Consider the following 20,093-nt stretch of genomic DNA (forward strand, 5'->3'; position numbering starts at 1 on the left):
AACCTAACGTACGCACGCACGCGCACGCACACACACACACACACACACACACACACACACACATATATATATATATATATATATATATATATATATATATATATATATATATATATATATATGCACACACTACAAGGGCAGATAAGAATCTAGCATTAGATTCACAGTAAACTAGCTACTGTGTTTTGACACATATGCTCACGCATTCTAACAAAAATAAGTAGACTGTAACGAGAACTGCGTACCAGGAAAAATAGTCTCATCGTCTTTATCTCTTTCTCTAGTCTAGCCTCATATTCTCTCTCTCATATATATCTATATATATATATATACACACACACACAGAGAGAGAGAGAGAGAGAGAGAGAGAGAGAGAGAAGGAGAGAGACATATTCAAAATCATAGTCAAGTACACAAAGTTTCCAGAGAACAGAGTACAGGATGTTTTGGATCGAGGTCCTTCATCAGCTGTGGAGGCAAAGTGCTATTGAATTAGTAGTAGGAGGAACAACTTTATATACAAAACAGTAGATGTTTAAATCATAACATTCATTCCATGGACTTCTAAAGTTTCAAGAATGTAGATCAGTTTCCTAATTTCATTTCTGCCATAGCAACAGCTCGCAATGCAAACAGATATGTCATTAATGCAGTGTTCATTAGTATTAAAATGCCTTGCCACTAAGAAACAACAAAACTTTAGGTCTGATGGTCTGAAGGTGTTCAACAATCCAATCATGATGACTTCTCTGTTTCTCTAACGTAAAGCCGGATACATCTCTTGCGAGTAATACAGTAGACCACAACACTTGTCAGTTATCTTCACTCATTCCTTCTCATTTGTTACTGCAGGAATTGTAGGAAACTCAAAGAAAAATAACTGATCTACACTCCTGGAACTTTAGAGCCCCATGGAATAAATGTGATTTAATCACCTACTCTTTCAAAGATAAACAGGTTCCTCCTTCTACAAAGCACTTTGCTTGCATGGCTAATGAAGGGAACATCCTGTTTCTCTGCAAACTTTGTGTACTTCATTCCAATTTTGAATATCTATCTATCTATCTGCTAGCTAGCTAACTATATGTGTGCATGTGTGAATATTTAGAGTGGATAGCAGTTCAGTTGCAAAACTGGGAAATAGCTACAGATCTTAATTAACCTCTTTGACTGTAAAATGTCTTTGTGTGACTGCACAATAGCACAGTCAAAGCTAACGTCTGGAAACAGTGCTGCTACACAATGGGCCAGACAGGCTGTTACCCTACGGTAATGGAATTAGCTGTGTTGTAGAGGTGACCCTGGTTCACGTTTATGCTTTAGGAGGGTTTCATTCACAAACGCAGCGCTTGGAAATGACCCATAAGAAAAGGTCCCTTTCCTGGAAGCTGTGGCTGGTATGAGAGGTTTTGAGCTGCAGTTAGCATACCACATTCCAGCATTCCTGAGGGGGGGGGGCTCTGTTGGAGGGTAGCTTTGTTAGGACTTTGTTGGGAGTCTTCAAGTGTGTGTGTGTGTGTGTGTGTGTGTGTGTGTGTGTGTGTGTGTATCCACTGTCATCCTCTACTGCAGTTGTGCTAGTGAGGCTATATGTGCAATTTGTCATTGTTGCTGTTTACTCTAACCTTCGGGTGTGTTGCTGAACTCACCAGATCTCACTGGATTAGCCTTGCCTGATATGAGAGGGAGAGAGAGAGAGAGAGAGAGAGAGAGAGAGGGAAGGATGGAGAGAGATACCCCTGATAATCCTGCAACCAGAGCCATTACACAGATTGAGATGAAAAAGAGAATCAGTGCAATCTAATTAAACAGTGTCTCAGCAGTCTAGTGTCTTGCCTGATTTTGGCTTTCTGGGATTGGGTGGAGACCTTGGAGGTCTTCTACATTTCAAAGTTTGTCATTCTTTATAAGGAACAAACATACACACACACACACACACACACACACAGAGTTCCCCAGGGGCGTTAATATTCCCAGCGCTCCCTCAGTTTACCCCGCAAACCCAATCAGTTCCCCAGTTTGCCTTAGCTCCAGATAATAGCATTTACTTTCAGCCACATTAAAGCTAATCTTTTTATTGCAAAGACAAAGGAGAGAGAATTAGTCTGCTGCCCGGTGTGGGGGTGTGTGTGTGTGTGTGTGTGTGTGTGTGTGTGTGTGCTCCCTCTGCACACACCCACAAACCTGTCCACACCTGTGCCCTGCTATTCTGATTGAAGGAAGGTGACAAACTCACTGATCCCACTTGGTAGTTTTTAATAATCTCAGAATATTAGCATGTTTTTTTTTAATAATCTCATGTTTGGCAGATAAGAGGACATGTGAAAATGAAAATCCCAAAACAGCACACAAACAAAATGCAGGTGTCTTTGCAAATGAAATGTGGTAGGGGCATGATGGGGGTCATGTGGAGCCTCCGTGCTTAGTGGGGAAGGGGCTCTGCGTTTGTTTTTTCCTGTGCAGAGCGGAGAGAGGTCTTATCCGCTAGCCGATCCAGGATGGATGGTCGGAATGTCCCCCGAGAGCTTTTGGGCGAGGTGCCAGTTTGAAACCATCAGCCTCACACTAGCTTTGATGCAGGCTACTGCAGGACAAGTGTTCATCCTGCAAGTGTTACTCTTACGGGTAGGAATTTGTGGGTGTGTGACCTCCGCTCGGTCTGTGTGAGTGTTGATTTTTGCCAGTGTCATGTGTGTGTGTGTGTGTGTGTGTGTGAGTGTGTGTGTGATTGCGTGAGTGACAGAGGTTCTTCTTTGTCCATCATAAGTGGTTTAAAAGCTCTAGTGACAGACTTCACAGCAGGACTGACAGACCCGCCAAAGAAAGAGATCCTTTCTTGTCGTGTCTTTCAAAGCTGCATGAATATTGCTGCTTGCTGGCGGGAGGTTGAGGTGGGGTGGGGGGTGGGGGCGTTTAGTGGGGGGGGGGGGCAGATGTCAGTACACAAGGATGAGTATTGTTTTCCCTCCCCATGCCGTCAGCGAAGTCGAAGCGGCACACAACAGAAGGCTTCTCTCCAGGAGCCTGCCCCGCTCTCTGCGCACTCATTTCATATTAGCAGCGCCATTGGCGCTACACCATACCCGCTTTGTGGACACCACAGAGGCTGTCAGTCAGGCCAGGAAGTCAGAGCACGCCTCCAGCACCACACTGTCCCTCGCTCACGATGGCATTACAAGCAACCGACGGAAGACGAAAGGGGCGTGCTCTGCATATCAGATTATGCTAATTGTGCTGCTGTACCTCGTCTTCATGTAACGGGTGGCTGGAGCGCTGACTTCAGAGCAGTGAAAGAAGGGTAGCAAGCAAAGCCAAACATTACTGCCAGTGATTTAGTGGTCATGTGTTGGATCACATTGATTATGTACATTTGCCCCTGGCTCCACCAAACATGTGCTTTGCTCTGTACAAACACGCTGGCGCCGAACTGCGGACAGTGCACCCGGCCGCTGGGTCGTCGGCCGTCAGAGAGCGGCCTCTAGCAGACCCGGTGGCTCAGCAGCAAGGCGTCGGGGAGGAGACGTGCTCAGAGAGTGCGGGAGAAAAATAGCAGCGTAACCTGGATTCAGAAGCGTTTGGGATTTCTATATTCTCCCACCATGACCCACATCTGCCACTGCACATGGTGGTTCCGTCCTGGGAGGTCAGGTTGGAGATGGGTGAGCGGAGATGGTGCTGGGGGCATGTGCTGAGGGCAGGGTGGAGGTGGTGGTGTGGCAGGGGTGACGGGGCAGGGTGGAGGGGGTGGTGTGGACAGACTGGTTGAAGAGTGAGAGTTTGTCTACGGAATAGTGTGTAGGTGTGAGGAATGCACTGGCAGCCTGACCCAGCTGGGATCAGGACATAAGGACACAATGAACCCACTGTCCACAAACACAAACATAAACACACACACAAACACACACACACACACACATACACTCTCTCTCTCTCTCTCTCTCTCTCTCTCTATCTCTCTCTCACACACACACACACACACACACACACTCTCTCTCTCTCTCTCTCTCTCTCTCTCTCTCACACACACACACACACAAACACACACACACACAGACTGTTTAAATCTCTCATAAAACCTTCAAGGTGTTAGTTATTTTAGGCCCATTTACGTCATTGTCATAACTTGTGTTCAGAAAAGGTTTATCTATAGCCGTGAGTGACAGGCCGAGGGAGGGACATGGTTAGCAGGTCTCGGGGGGTGCAGGATGTGAGGGTGGGGCTCATTAGCTGATGGATGAAGGGCAGAGGAGGGGAGCTAATTGAAATGGTGCCTGATGTGATGGTCTAATCTCAGCGGTGACGTAATCCACACTTGCACGCACACTCTCAAGTGACAACTCTGATAGCACTTTAGCTTAGCTGTCTGAGAGAGGTAGCGAGAGCAAAGGACTATCGCTAACATCCCAAAGGAAAATGTGCGTGTGAGAATCTCCCAGTAACCATGCCAAAGCAGGACATCAAGTGCAGCTCAATTGCCGTGGAGATGAGACACAACAGCCCATGGCCTGAAGCGGCATCCGTTGTGTAGAGATAAGGGCTCTGGATTCCCCGAGCGTATTAAATCGGGACAGACGGCTTTCTGATGTGACACCAGTCGTGCTCTTTAAGTCATGGCTGTTTAATTCCAGTGGACTCTCTCCTCTTCGAGTAGCATGTTCCAGTCTCTCAGTTCTAGGAGGCCTAATGCAGAATATTACCAGTTTAAACTTGTCAGTGTTGGCCTCAAGTATGAATGAATCCTCTTGACAGTCCTGCTGTCTGCAGCCTGAACGTTCACCACTGATCTTAGTGCTGCTTTCTGACATGCTGCCATGCCACTATCAACAACTACCTGTCACATCGCTCTCTCTCTCTCTCTCTCTCTCTCTCTCACTCTCTCAAAACTCAGTGGACTTAGCTCCATCTGTATTTCTCTCTGGGTGTCTCTGTTTTTCTCTCCCTCTCTCTCTCTCTCTCTCTCTCTCTCTCTCTCTCTCTCTCTCTCTCTCCACCTCTTTCCTTCTGTCTGTGTCTGTGAGGATGCAGACACAAGGACGTTTCCTGTCTGTGATATTGATTCGGAAAGAGGTGGACCCATCTTAACCTTCTGACCTGGTCCCTCCCTCGTGCGAGCGTAGGACAGTGATGTCATGCACAGATATTTGTCATTTGCAGATAATGCTCACTTGAGAGTGACCTAAACATGTCACACGTCACTAGTGAAATTCCCATACCTCCATCGTTATTGACACTTACTTAATGAATGCATCTTCAACTGTTGTTGTCCTTTGTGTTTTCAAAGCTCAGTGCCACAAACAAAGTATTCTATTTTTGATTCGATTCACCGGTGATATCAGCAACATCAAAGGACCTGGTAGACCACGCTTGACTCCAGTAGAGGTTAACGGAGGAACACAGTCACAAAGAACAACTCTTGAACAGTTACAGATGTATCAGAGATGTGTCGGAGACTACCGGAGAGAGGTGCGCACATCTTTGCGCACACACCCATACACGCACAATCAAGAACTCTCAGAACAACGTGTCATGTTGAGGTTTCAGGATAGAAACCGTTAGAAAGCCAGAGACTAACTCGGGAAGTCATCATTTCTTAAAAAGTGCTGGGGCAAAGTCCTAAAGGGGAGGTGAAGCGAGGATGGGACCGTGCCGGGGTGTTGCATGCTGAGGGATTGGTGCGGATAATGTGGAGGGATGACGTGGACAGAAGCATTTGAACCGCATATAACGCATTCAGCCAAACACTCCAGAACGGAGAGGACCGCGCGTCACCTTGCAGCAGGACAACAACCGTAATCATTGTGTTAACGGACGTGTGGGGCTTGTGGAATGTTCTTAACATCCGACCGAAACCCCAGTCAACATGGATTTTACTAAAGACAAGTGAAATCTAAAAGACCCCAAGACGAGCAGAGGGAACTAAAAATGGCTCCGTTATTAGACTTTGTGAGAAACACCCAGCATCTACTTCTGTCTGTGGATGGCAGATATTAAAGTGCAAAGGATTTGCAACCAAGCAGTTTTAGTCAAGCTTACTATTAACTTGTCCAGTTACCTATGATCTCCTGGAATGGGGAGGGATAATGTACAAAGAAGACTGTTGTTCTCCTGCTAAAGATGTCAGCCACTGTGAATGAAATGCCTCGTGCTGTCGTTTACCCTCAGACAGTTTCACACATTATTGCATTTCAAATCCAATTTTCTGGCATACTGAGCTAAAACTACAAAACAAAAAAAGTGTGTCACTGTGCACTTACAGACTGACCCATGCAGGTTTCTTGTCTTAAATCTTGGCCGGGCATTTAGAGTACATTTTAGAACGTTTACTTGAAAAAAATTCATCATTTAAAAATGTTCTGTTCAGTATATGGAGCGTTTATTGGAGCTACTGAAGAACAGCAGGAGAAACGTGAGACACTGTAGTGGGAAAAGGAAAGAGGTAAAAAAAAAAAAAAAAAAAAAAAAGTCAGGAGAGCAGAGAACTTTTGTGAAGCGAAAAGCAAAGATTTAGACCAAGCAGTGGTGGGGGAGGAGGGGGATGAAAAACTAATATCTGTTTCCCTCCCAGGTCTACACGGAGGCTCCTTAAACATTCCTTACAGTCAGAAGGGAGGGGGGCTGTATTAACATAAGAAGAGATTTCTCAGCCAATCAGGTTTTGGGAGAGGGAATGTCAGGATTGAGCAGGAACTGGGAGGGTGTCAGATTACTGCTGGTTTGGCCCTCCTTTCTCTGAGCTGTGCGTAGAGAGAGGGAGGGAAGGAACCAGAGAACGAGAGCGTAGGTCAGACAGAAAGAGAGAGAGAGAGAGAGAGAGAGAGAAAGAGAGGGAGAAGTATATGGACAGACTCATTCTTGGCCTCTGAGATCACGGAAAAGGGCTATGTGCTACGGTCTGCTCTAACTTCTTTGTCCATCACAGACAAGGGAAAGTTTGCGCTGGAGGTCACTGGACTGAGGAGGGAGCTGGGTTTTTTTTTTTCCCCTCTCCTGGTCCTGGGCAGTTAGGATCTGCCTGGAGTCCCAGCGACTCACACAGCACGGCTGAAAATGAATTATCTGGTGAGTGAGTGAGCATGCGTGCTTTATACGTGTGCGTATGATGTCCTTAGTACTGTGGGAATGCTCCGAGTTAGTTTTGCTAAATACCCCATCCGTGGGGGAACATGATGTCAGACCGAGGGGGGCCGTAAAGAATCTCAAAATTCTTTTATTTTAGCTCCTTTTGTCACAGCTCAGTGGGGGTCTGTTTGTATACTTTGTGTGTGTGTGTGTGTGTGTGTGTGTGTGTGTGTGTGTGTGTGTGTGTGTGTGTGTGTGTGTGTGTGTGTGTGTGTTTTCTGTGCTTATGTGTGTGTTCAGGGAATTGTAAACTACTATGTATATTCTCGTAACAGACTGCTTCATTACTCGTCAAACTCCTACGTGTTAGCAGTCAGAAATGGTCAGCAGATACAAAGTAGGAAAAAAAGCTGAAGTGTTCTCTGTCTGCTGTCGTATAGCAGCGGTTCCAGCTGGGATCTTGCACCGCTGTCTGCTCTATGTATTACACCAGTCCTTCAGGACTCAGAGTGCGTGTCCCACGGAGTGTCTGGAGTTGAGAGAGCAGCAGGAGACGTGGAGGCATGGCGTTTGCGTTACCTCCGTGTGCTAGCACTGCTGACTCAGGACAAAGTTAAAAGATTAGGGTTTTATTATGGAGCGGGCACACAGCGGGTGGGGGGGGGGTAGAAGGACAGAATAACAAAGAGAAAGGGAGAAATGGATTGTACAGTGTAGGTCTGTGTCTTGGCAAGCCGTGCCGATTCCTAGCTATTGTTTGAAAGTGTTGGCACGCTGTCAGCTTGTACAGGCAGGAGTGACGCAGGGCTTTGGCATTTGGAAGGGGGATCTGGGCCGGAGCACTTCTGGTGTCCTGGACGGCCTTGCTCGCCGTGGCCAACCCCCCCTGCTCTGCCCCAGGGTAGTTCTTATGCGACAGGAAACGCAGTGGAATACTTTTGGTTCTGAAATTACAAAGTCAACAGCACGAGTGCAATATTTTGTCTTCATCAGAGCTGACAGGCCGAGAGGGTTAAAGCAGATCGGCTGGTTCCCTGCACTCAAGGATAATCTCAACAGTGGAAAGTTATTTATATCTGTTTAAAGAGTTCCTGGTTTACAGTTGCACATAGGTTCCTTCTGCCGCTGTCTTTCAGTGCTAATGCTTTGTATCCTTTTGAGCTTTCTGCTGTTGAGCTCTTAGCCAATTCCTGATGCAGAAGCGTAAATATAGCAGAGGAGAGTTAGAAGTGCAAATGTCATAGAAGTACCCACGTGTTAAAAATCTCTCCTCAGTCGAAACGTGCCTCGAAAGGGAGGGATGAAACTGAATCAGCGTCTAAATAAAGAGCGCGGCTCGATCCCGGGCATATGGGTGTAGATCTCCGTGGACTTTAAAGAGAGAGACTTCACTCCTCAACAATCACACCAGCCCCCTGACTCACCCCTGACTCACCCCTGACTCATGGCCAACCTCTGAGGCACAAGAGGGTTTAGTTCCCCCTCCAACCCCCATATGCTCAAGGGGGGGTCAGTCAGCCAGGGCCTGCATCTCATCCTTGATTGGTTGTAGTGGTAGTGTTGGTAGGAAGCCCCACTTCCATACTGACCTGAAATCAGTTAATCGGGTTTTCCATGTAATGAATGACTAAGCACTTGGAGCAGAGAGATGACTGTTAAAGGGGAGCCTTTTCCCAGTGTCTGTTTGGTGAGTCAGTAGGAAGCGTGCTATGGTTTGCTCAGGCAGGGACTGGACATGAGCAGGTAGATTTTTGTGACCCTTGAGCTGTGAGTTAATAGGAATGGAATGGGAGTTGTAGCTTTACTGGCCAGTGATGCAGCTATAAACTAACTTCAGAGTATCGCTCCAAGCAAGTCTTCTGTTAGTAGACATTTAGCATACACAAAGATACCGGAAGTGAACTCAACCTGGGCAGGTGAACAAACAGAGGTCGCTGTTGTAGTGTTGCTATAAATGTACTCAGAGGATTCCAAGAACATTCTCTCTCTCATTTGGTTTGGAGTTTACTGAGAAAATTAACCTTGTAAGAGACCACGACACATAGTCCGTGATGCAGTGTTGATGTTTAGCTATATTACAAGTTATTATAGTTATACGTCTGTGTAGTTGCAGTCCTGAGGTTTAATTCTATTTAGGTCAGTTATTTTAGCTCTCAGACAGTCCTACCAATGCTTCATATGACCCTGCATTCTGTGCTGCTCTCCCTCTCTCTCTCCCTCTCTCTCTCTCTCTCTCCCTCTCTCTCTCTCTCTCACACACCCACACACGCACTCCATCTCTGTTTGTTGTAATCTTTGCCGATATCTGTCTCTCCTTCTCCCTTTCCCTGTCTGTGATTTACTGAAAGTGACAGAAAGAGCTCTGATAAGGAATCTCATCCTAGCATTGCTCCTAAGGCAAAGCTAATGGATCCCTGCTCGAGAGGAAATGGGTCCCTGTGCTGTTTTCATCTCAGCTTAGTTCTGGGCAATTGCAATTTGCTTGCTTTGGTCTAGATTACTTTTGTTTAGCTTTTGGAGAGAAACAAGTGGCCAGTGCCTTGTCTGGTTGTTTACCTGACATCCTGAAACTGATTACAGTGCCTTGTAACACTATAATGAAGCAGTCAACTAACTTAGTTATTGTTATGACCAAGAGAGCAAAAAAGACCATATAAAAGGTGTATATACATATTTATGATATGTATATACATATTCATGGGTGGTTAGCAATGGGAACAACAACATGGGAGCCTGGTGTCTCAAGAAGTCTCTAAACAATTGTCTTTTTTTTTTTTTTTTTTAAAGCAGTGTTATTTGAGGTGTGTTTTTTTTCTCAGCCAACGCCATCAAGGAGCAAGAGTTTTTCCTGCCTTTGTATCGTAGACCGCCTCGAGTTCCTGGCCTCGTCAGTGCTACTGAACCACTGGAATGTTGGAATGCGTTCATCATGATGCTCTGAGCCAGAGGTCTCACCGAGGTCTCATAGCAAATGACATTTCTGGATTTATTGCCGGGAATAGAAGCATTCTGAGCATGTCTTGCGTCACGGTGAAGGACGTGCTGTGTGATCCAGTCAGGGCAACGATGCAGGCCTCGTTGCGTCCACATGGGTTTTTCCTCAGGGTCCTTCACAGCGTGCTGTGATATGCGAAAACCTGCGTTTGTTTACTTCAGCTCAAGCAAGTGGGCTACCATCTCGAGGACGATGGCTGTTCAAAGCTGGTTTAGTTTTGGCTGTCAAAACCTCAGGGTTCCTGACTCCCTTGTAACCAAAAACCGTGTCGTCTTGCTTTCTGCTTCCAAACAGAGGCAAAAATAAACCCAGGTGTATGAAAATCCCACGCTGCCTCTATATAAGGGTTCTAAATTGCAGAGTGTGTTTTTAAAGGCCCTGCAGGGATATTGTTTGACCAGGTACGAGCAGCGTGTCAGTTGAGCAGGACAGCTGAACACAGGCAGCAAGCCAATACTTGCCCATAGCCTGCAGCTACAAGAATCCACACTGGTTTCTCACTGCTCACACAGACTCACACAGCGAGACAGAAGACAGAAGAGCACTTGGAGAAATGCCCCTGTCTTTCTGTTGCCTGAAGGAAGACATTCACTCATTCAGTCCCTCCTCAATAGATTTAGATTGGCTGTTACTTTTTGAGTATGTAAGTGTGTGTAACTGTGTATGTTTGTTGTTGCTGGGGATACTGATATTGTGAATAGACTGGGAAGGATATGGTTTGCCGTCTTGGACGGGTTGTTTTTGGTTTTGATGCGTTAGTGATGACTTGGGTGGCGTTTCTGGAGCGTTTGTGAGGTGAATGCGGAGGAATACTATGATGGAGAGGAATGTGGGGAAATGGAAGAGGTGGCCCGGAGCTGTGGAATGCTACAGCTGGCATCTCCTGCCTAGGCTTGCAAAGGGAATCAAATACACACACACACACACACACACACACACACACACACACACACACACACACACACACACACACATACATGCACGCATACACACACAAGCTCACTCACAAACACAACCCCCCCCACACACACACACACACTAACAATCACTCACAAACGCACACAAAGTTTCAGTTTAAGTTTGTAAGTGGCTGGGCTGAGATTGGATGTTGATCGTCACTGTTTCTCATTCCTCTCTGTCCTACCCACACACAATTAAACCCCTCACACTCCTCCCCCACTTTTCTCTTGTGGCCTGTTGTTAGTGCTTAGGTTTGGTCTTGCCTGTAGCAAACACAGCCCAGATATTCTGAAACTAGAGCAGGCCGCCATTGTTCTTCACCTTAAATAGTTCAAGCCAACTGAAATGTCTTGCCTTTTATTTTGCTTAGTAAAAGGCCCCTCTGTGATATACTTTAAGCTCCATTTCCAGCATGTGGCCTGTATCCAAACAATATAAAGTGTTATTTCTGAAGCGTATGTGTGGTAATGGCAGACTCCATTATGACACAGTTCTGTATCTATTCATGGGGGCCTTCCGTTTGAAACCACTGTATGGCCATGCCGCATTCACCCAGGGACAGAGCCTGTCGACTCTGAGCTTCGGCTGTGCGTCACGCACTGCCTGTTGTCATAGCGATGGAGACGCAAGCGGGGCCGCGTGTGACTCACACGTACAGTGTCTGTCAGCATGACAGCCATCAGTCCTGTCTGATCTCACTGTCTGATAACAGTTTGTGTGTGCCTCCTTTACACCTCACTCTAATCACTCTAATTCCCATCTTGTCGTTGCTGCCGACAAACATATACTTACCTGACCCGAAAATCCCGCAAATCACAGAACAACCACAGAATACCCACCAACCTCGGCAGAGAAGCTATAGGCTAATGGCAGGTGTCATGTCCGTACTGGCTGGCTTTCTCAAGTTTCACAGTAAAATAGTCCCTGTTTTTAGGGACATGGCTCAGGGAACAAAACGTGCACCTCCGGTGTTTATTTGTTCTCCGTGTAAGGAACAAGCCACAAAGCTGTTTTTTGTCCGACCGCTTTGAAGCTGCTCTGGCTTTGCGGGTGGAGGTGGTACTTGTTCGTCGTGCCACTAGAGGTAAAGAGGGGCACACAACTACAACCACTCTAGCACGGGGGATCTGGGAGGGGTGTTGCTGCTCTGCTGCTTTCTGGAGACTTGGAGAAGCATGCTACACTCCACTCTGGGGTCATGTGCTTGTCGGTGGCAGTCGAGTACGCCAGCTCACGTTCGTGGGCACATGCACAGACACATTTTTACACATTTTGCTGACTTTATTAATATTTGTTCCATGTAAAGGGAGGGCACAAAATCTGCCACCTCCTTCCAGTCTGCACACACACACGCACCTCTTTTGCTCTGTGCCTTCCCGTTCATTGACCTGTCAGCAGAGAGTGCGCTCCACCAGCTGCCGCATTACTTCCTGTTCAGTGGCCATGTCTGTGTGAGCAGCACAGACCTTTCCTTCCCATCTTCCATAGCTCTAGCACCCCCACCCCGGTCTGGCTGTCTCTCTCTCTCTCTGTGCATCTGTCTGTCTGTCTCTGTCTGACGGTATCTCTGTGCATCCGCCTCTCTCTGTTTGTGTCTTTCTCTCTCTGTCTCTCTGTGAGCGTGTCACTCTCTCTGTCCTGTGGAAGATTTTTTTTCATTTTGTGCATTTTTTAGTCCCTTTGGCTTCCTCTCATTCCTTCACTCTGTCATCGTTAACTTCTCGCTCCTCTCCTGATTGTGACCCTTTTAAATGCAAATGGATGAACTTTTAGTCCCCTGGGTGATGAGTTTTCTTTTCTCTCTCTCTCTCTCTCTCTCTCTCTCTCTCTCTTCCTCTCTCTCTCACCTCCTTGTCCTCTGCTTTCTTCTCCTCGTCTTTGTTTTTTTTTCTTTCTCTTTTTTCCTGTGATAATAAAGTCTGGCGTCAAGACTCTGTCTGCAGTTGACACGGGGAGGAAGCCTTTGACCTGGCCATTTCCATGGTAATGGTCACCATGGTGAAAAGAAGCCTTGCTATCCTTGAGTTTACCGGTCCTAGTTCTTCCCCAAAGTCTTGTAAATAGTTTGCATTGTTTGTCTTTCTGATATGTTCACATCAGGCGTCTCCCACGTGATCACCACTACCTCGTAGATGCGAATCTTCACTTCTGTGTGTTATGATTCGTTTAGTTGGCTCATCAGGGAGTGAAGACATGCTTGTGGTGTTTATAGCGTACGTTCGGAATAAGCCGGATTGTGAGTCACCGTGTCATTGACTCGTGTCCGATCAGTAACAGACACGAATCATTCCTCAAGCACTTCCTGTGCTCAAGGGAGGGAGAGGGGGCGGAGGGAGAAAGAGTGGGAGTGGAGGAGTGTGGGAGAAAGAGTGGGAGTGGAGGAGTGTGGGAGAAAGAGTGGGAGTGGAGGAGTGTGGGAGAAAGAGTGGGAGTGGATGGACAGAAGAGGGAGAGAGAGAGAAAGAGTGGGAGAGAGGCTTGGCATACTTTGATAAAGGAGGCAAAGCTCAACTCCATGCGGTGTCAGCCACTCTCTGGAGGATTCCTTTATGTTGCCGGACAAATTTCTCCCGACAAAATGTCTGTTTTTTGGTGGCTTGGTCATGGTGGGGGTGGACGGAGAGAGGAGAAGGGAGATGGATAGAAGGATAAAGATAGAAAGACAAATAGACTTGAGCAAGGAACACTGGGAGAATCAGTAAGGGGAAATTGGTTTTCAGATTGCCACCCATGGGGTGTAAACAGTTCCACCTTAAACATGTCGGAGCTGCAGGATTTCGATGGCCATTTCTCAGTAGTGCATCAGTAGGCTCTTCCGGGTGTCTCAGCAGCGCTTTCGCAGTATTTTCTCACTAATGCATCACATAGTGCAAACTGGCACAGAAACAGCACCTGGAATTCCTACGTAAAGGCTCTGTCAATGGGGTCTTTCAATGAGCCCTGATAGCTTCTTATTATTGTAGCATTTCTTTGTGTATGCGTGCGTGCGTGTGTGTGTGCGTGCGTGGTATACGTTCACGCGTACGGCTGGCATGTTACAGGGAGGTTGCAGCCAGCTGCTAGTCAGCAGTGAGCCACTCTGCTTTATTGTGTGGAGCACTAGGCTCATCAGGCCAGAGGGAGACACTACAGCAACTGTCCCCGTGTCTGACAGCACAGTCGAGCCATTCATCGGTGAGCACCGTGTCCCTCTGTCTCCAACAGCACAGAGACGTACTACTCTGAGCAGCAAGCTTTAAACGCGCACGTGTGTGACACAGAGAAGAGTCTGTGTGTGTGTGTGTGTGTGTGTGTGTGTCATGCTTGTCCATTTTTCTGTCTGTTTGTATGTGTGTGCTGTGGAATGATGGACACAGTCTGCGTATAGGCGCTCGTCGGAAGCATGGCTATAGGTATCAGGGAAGGTGAGAAGGCTGAGCTAAGAACGGCTCCGTCTGCCTAGCTGGGGTGGAGTGACTCTTGCCAACATTCTCTCCCCGATGCTCGCGCCCTGTCTGCCCAGCTGCATGGCACCCGTGCTGGCCGCGGAGTATACGGCAGGTGGGGTTAAAGGAGACTGGAAGTCGGAAACTTGCAAATGAGCTGATCGGCCCTGCTCTCCTGCACAAAGCCTGCCTGCTAAATGAGCTGATGCACGAGAGAGAGAGAGAGAGAGAGAGAGAGAGAGAGAGAGAGAGAGAGAGAGAGAGAGAGAGAGAGAGAGAGAGAGAGAGAGAGAGAGAGAGAGAGAGAGAGAGAGAGAGAGAGAGAGAGAGAGAGAGAGAGAAAAACTGACTGACTTATTAAAACTGCTGCTCTCCTCTCTTGCCATAACACTATCTACACTCTGAACTGGACAATAGAAGACCAGGTGATTAATGTTCAAGTGGAAGTTCCTCACAATTAGTGCATCACACTTCATTTGGCCTGAGGACAGTGAAAGAGTACCATCGGCTGCCTGGGGTTTCTTTAAGTGATTACATTGATGGGGGTGCTACACATGCCCGGCGCTACCATCCCCTGCTGCGAGGGGGGGTCTCATAGCAAATATTTGTTTAGTGTAAAAGACTGGCAGCACTTGTGGGTGGCTCTTTTAGTACTGGGACAGATGGAGTTCTTGTTGTGCAAGCCAAGAACTCACAAATCATTTTCTCTGTGTGTGTGGTTGTTATACACTGTCTTTTTAATTATACTTGAAGGAATATTCGAAAATTATAATGTCGCTAATTATGAATGACAACTGTTAAAAGCCAGTTGTCTTTATGCTAATTACATTCTCACTGCCATTTCCATTCATGTTTTAAGCATTTTGAGTGTTTTTATACTAACTTTCGTTCAAAAGTGGGAAATGAGCGGAGCTAAACATTCTGCTCTCTCGCTCCATCCAGAACGTGCTGGCCAAGGCCCTGTACGACAACGTGGCCGAGTCTCCAGACGAGCTCTCCTTCCGGAAGGGTGACATCATGACGGTGTTGGAGAGGGACACGCAGGGCCTGGACGGCTGGTGGCTCTGCTCGCTGCATGGCCGGCAAGGCATTGTCCCGGGCAACCGGCTCAAGATCCTGGTGGGCATGTATGACAAGCAGCAGCAGCCTTCCACACCCAGCCCTGCCCAGAGCCACCTAAGCCTGCCAGCCAACGCCTACACCAAGCCCTCGCCGGCTGCTCAGTACACCGCCATGCACCCGGCCGCGCCTTGCACCAGCCTGCCCGGCCTGTACCAGGTGCCCGCCGGCTCCCAGGGGTCCCAGCCCAAGGCCCCCGCTCTCACACAGAAACAAGGCCCAGGCAAGTATCATGCAGGTGGGCAGGACATCTATCAGGTGCCCCCCTCCATGGGGGGTCCCGGCCAGGAGGTCTACCAGGTGCCGCACACAGCAGGAGGGCAGGACGTGTACCAGGTGCCCCCCTCTATGAACCAGAAGCCAGACATCTACCAGATCCCTCCGTCCTTGGACAAGAGGAGCTGGGACTCCTCCAAGACCTTGGGGAAGGTACGGACAAAATGCGCACCCACACATACACACACACACATACATACACACACACACACACACACGCACATGCACACGCGCACACGCACATGCACATGCACACACACACACACACACACACACACACACAATAAAATGTTCTTAATTCAGTTTGACGTATTTTCATCTAAATCTCATTTGAAGCACAAAGTTGCTTTTAACATCCTAAAATCAGCAGCAGTGCCCTGCTTACATTTTTTAGGACAGAATAACAAATAATCATTGTTAAATAAAGTGGACATTATAATTCTAATGAATAGTTTATACATAGTGAGTACTGTAGGACCAAAATATAAAATTACACACCAATGCAGCATTTTTTAATTATTTAATTGGTTTTTTGGTTAATTGTATAATTGGTTTATTTGGTTTTATTTTTTAATTGGTTTTAACACTGTTTTATGATTTGGGAACCAAACAGGAAGCCAAGGACATTTTATAAATGGTAGTTATATTTCCTCTCACTTAAGATGATGATACATAGTAGAGATAAAGCTTGTTAATGCTTTGCCCTCCCACCCTCTCAGCTGATAGGCTCTCTCTGTTTGCCCTCCCATCCTATTAGCTGATAGGCTCTCTCTGTTGGCCCTCCCATCCTCTCAGCTGATAGGCTCTCTCTGTTTGCCCTCCCACCCTCTCAGCTGATAGGCTCTCTCTTTCCATTTCCCCCAGCAGCTTCAGGCTGTTGTGATGAAAGGAAAGGTAACCAGGAAGGCAGGAACAGTGTAGTCAGTAGGATAAAACAAATGAAACAAAGACAGAAAAACCAGAAGCGAAGGGTGCAGGATGAGAGAGAGTGTGGGAGAGAGCAGTGGGCTGACTGAATGGTCAGGAACCATGCAGGTGGTGCCCCTGAGCAGTGGTGCAGGTGCAGCCACTGCCACACCCACTACCTGGCCACCTGCACTGCCTCATTTTAGCTCGCTCAGCCCCACCCACCTGCCAGCACCAGAACCCATTTACTGGGTCAGGTCATGTTTCACCCCAAGCTTTTTAACAGGAATGCCAGAGACACTGAGAATTCCAGAAAGTTACGAGAACTTTGTTTAAAATGTCTTACACAAGATTGTACCGGCGAATCTTTTGAGCTATGGTACGTAATTGGATGCTGGTGACCAGAATTTAAGTAAATATCAATGAGCACAATGGGAATGTTGTGTGATCAGTGGAGATGTCCTGGAGACAGATGAAACCTACTGGGACAGCAACAGCTTTCCCAGTGGCAGTGTACGTTACATATGACCATGCCCAGAGGAGATGTGTGTTAGCATGTCCTCTGCTCAGCATTTACTGAGCTCCTGATTTATTGGACAAAGGAAGAAGCCTGATCACATGTCTGTGAGTGAGGCCATGGGGCAGGGGGAGGTGTCATTGATCTCCAGTCAAAATCGGAGGCGAGCTGAGGGGAGGTGGATGGATCGATTGCGCTATCCTCCGGGCTCTGGCGTCATGCTAGAGCTCACATCTCGAAGATAATGCAATCTGTGTGTCCTGGACCAAATCACACTCTGCTCCACCCCACATAGTTCCAGAGACTTCTAGAATGTTCTGCCAGTTTCTCTGCAGTGTGGTTGTATACACCCCGTTGCGGGTCGTGCCAGATCAGTGAACACGAGCAGGTTGCAGTATCGCCTCATTTGTTTTCAGGGAAATAAGTATTGTTTTCGTCTACTGTGCTTGCGAAGGTTGAGTGCTTCTTTTTTTGTGTGTTGTTTTGAGCACGTTGCACTGGCTGGGCTACGGAGGACGGTACTGATGTTTCTTTCTCTAGTGTTATCACCCCTGCTACTTTCTCATTATGAGATAAGGAGTTTATGCTGAGAGATGATACACACACACACACACACACACACACACACACACACAGAAAGGGGTGCCTCTGTCCTTATTTAAGGTTAGAAGTCCTCTCATCTGTCCATGTGTGTGTATATGTGTGTGCATGGGACAGCGGGGGGGAATAATGCTTTGCTGGGCAGTGAAAGACCCTTTCCGATGAGGAACGGGGGGTAGTTGGAGGGGGAGCCCAGCCTCTGCTCAGCCGTGGCCCCGCCTCCGGCGGGCCAGGGCGGGGCTGAAGCCGAGCCGAGTGAGGCAGACTGCGGAGCAAGTCTGAGGCAAGACTGAAGCGGCCTGATCAGCCGGGAGTGTGGTGACATCAAAGAGGATTACGGTCGGGGTGTGCCGGCTCCCGCCCTCTCTTCTGATAGGTTACTCTTCCCCCTCTCCCATGTGTTCTGTTCTTCCACTCCAGCTGTACCACTCTCTTACCCTCTCTCTCTCTCTCTCTCTCTCTCTCTCTCTCTCTCTCTCTCTCTCTCTCTCCCCGTCTGTGCTCTTTGTGGTTTTCTGATCCTGTTATATTTATTCCCCACTGCTGTGCCAGCAAGATGGTTGGAAACCCATGTCTAAGCCCATGGCAATAGACAAACCTCCCGCAGAAAAACAAAAATAATTCACAAAAGCAACAATAAAAATTGCATAACAAAACAAAGCAATTGCAGCGTAGGAAGTTATAAAATTAAGAAAATAAGACTTATCTAAACAAACGCAGCTTTTTACATCAACATATCTTTACTGACATGGTTTATACAATCAAGGTCATTAATAAACAAGTTATGTGAAGCCTTGTAACTGGTGTAAATTGGCAGTAACTTTTGGCATGCTCCTCTATAGCAGACCATTTCTGTTAATGTGCAAGTTTGGCGCGTGTTCCTCGAATGGCATACTTCGGATCCCACGCACAGATTGTCTTAGCTAAGCACTTGCCCATTCTGATACAGAGACGTCCTTCTGCTCGAACCACTCTGTCTGTACTCTCTGTTATGACCCATATAATGCCAGGATCATGCATATTCATCAACAACAACCAGACATCCAGGGAAATTCCAAAGGGTTCATGGAGATTCTAGTCACTGTGAATATCCCTACACAGACAGACAGCAAATTTATTTTGACACAGTGTGATAATAATCACATGAATGGATATAATGATTAATAATGGCCTTTATAGTCCCAACATCGTTATGTTCGGGTGATAGGATTTTCTTTCTATGGCTTTTCTCCCAACCCCAGGTGTATGCCGCCTTTTAATCCCAGCCCCACCTCTCTGACTAAGGCCCTGGTAGAATTTCCCAACCTTAAACCCTAATGACGCTGACACCATACCGTGTCACCTAGTTACATGTTAGCCAGGAGGATGTGGCAATAAAAGGTCTGTTTGCACGTTGGCCGTTGGAGTAAACAGAGCCCTAAGAAACTGGAGAAAGCAATGTGAACAGAGTTGGATTGGGAGAAGGCCAGGGCCACAGGGCGTGGGTTTGGCCCAAACCTCTCTGATTCCATTAGAGATGGCAATGGACGTGGTCTCTCCTCAGGATGAGACCACTAAACCCCTCCATTGCTTACGAGTGCATAAGACTTTGCAACTTTTCACGTGAGTCGCTTCTTTGGAATTCTCGAGAACTTGTCGTCGTCTGGTTATGCTGGCCTGGATTTCTAGGGGGGCCGGGGGGTGGGGGGTGTTACTGGATTCAGAGGTGTCCCTTCTGGGATGGGAAAGGGGCCCGACTCCTCGCTGCTTATCGCTCCCGGCCTTAATGGCCCCGGTTCCAAATCACAGGATATGCTGATAAGAGAGTTCAGGCTTATTATTGTGAGGTGCAGTGGGAAGAGCGAGGGAGAGAAACCGAAAGAAAGAAAGCAAGAGAAAAGGCTTGTTAAAGATTCCTCTGCGGGTGTGCCACTCTGTCTGCGCAGAAAGTCAACGTACATTCTCAGGAGGCTTTGTGCAGGGCAGCGGCTTACCTGAGCAACGGGAGCAGGGGAGAGGAGGAGGGGAGAGGAGGAGGGGAGGAGGGGAGAGGAGGAGGGGAGAGGAGGAGGAGGGGAGGGGAGGAGGGGAGAGGAGGAGGGGAGAGGAGGAGGGGAGGGGAGGAGGGAGAAGGCGGCAGAGCTTATCTGCAGGAGTGGCTCTTATTATAAGAACAGAGGGAGTCCTGGGGAGCGTGAGCTGAGAAAGAATGAACCTGCATTTGAATTCTCCTGGCTATCCATCATTCTGGTCTCTG

The 20,093-nt window shown here is 47.6% G+C and overlaps 1 protein-coding gene across 5 annotated transcripts in view; it reads left to right on the forward strand.

The window, feature by feature from the left end:
• Positions 1-20,093, forward strand: part of bcar1 (BCAR1 scaffold protein, Cas family member) — a 60,473-nt gene that overhangs the window by 25,045 nt on the left and 15,335 nt on the right. For 3 of the 5 annotated variants that reach the window (XM_027003958.2, XM_027003960.2, XM_027003962.2), the window contains one exon: positions 15,382-15,987. In XM_027003958.2, the coding sequence (XP_026859759.2) occupies positions 15,382-15,987 (606 nt within the window). Of the gene's footprint in view, positions 1-2,550; positions 2,626-6,747; positions 7,060-15,381; positions 15,988-20,093 lie in introns of those variants that run through there. The other 2 variants (XM_035525248.1, XM_027003959.2) reach the window with 2 other exon arrangements.

This window comes from Electrophorus electricus, chromosome 4, assembly GCF_013358815.1.
Source record: "Electrophorus electricus isolate fEleEle1 chromosome 4, fEleEle1.pri, whole genome shotgun sequence".
Lineage (NCBI taxonomy): Eukaryota > Metazoa > Chordata > Actinopteri > Gymnotiformes > Gymnotidae > Electrophorus > Electrophorus electricus.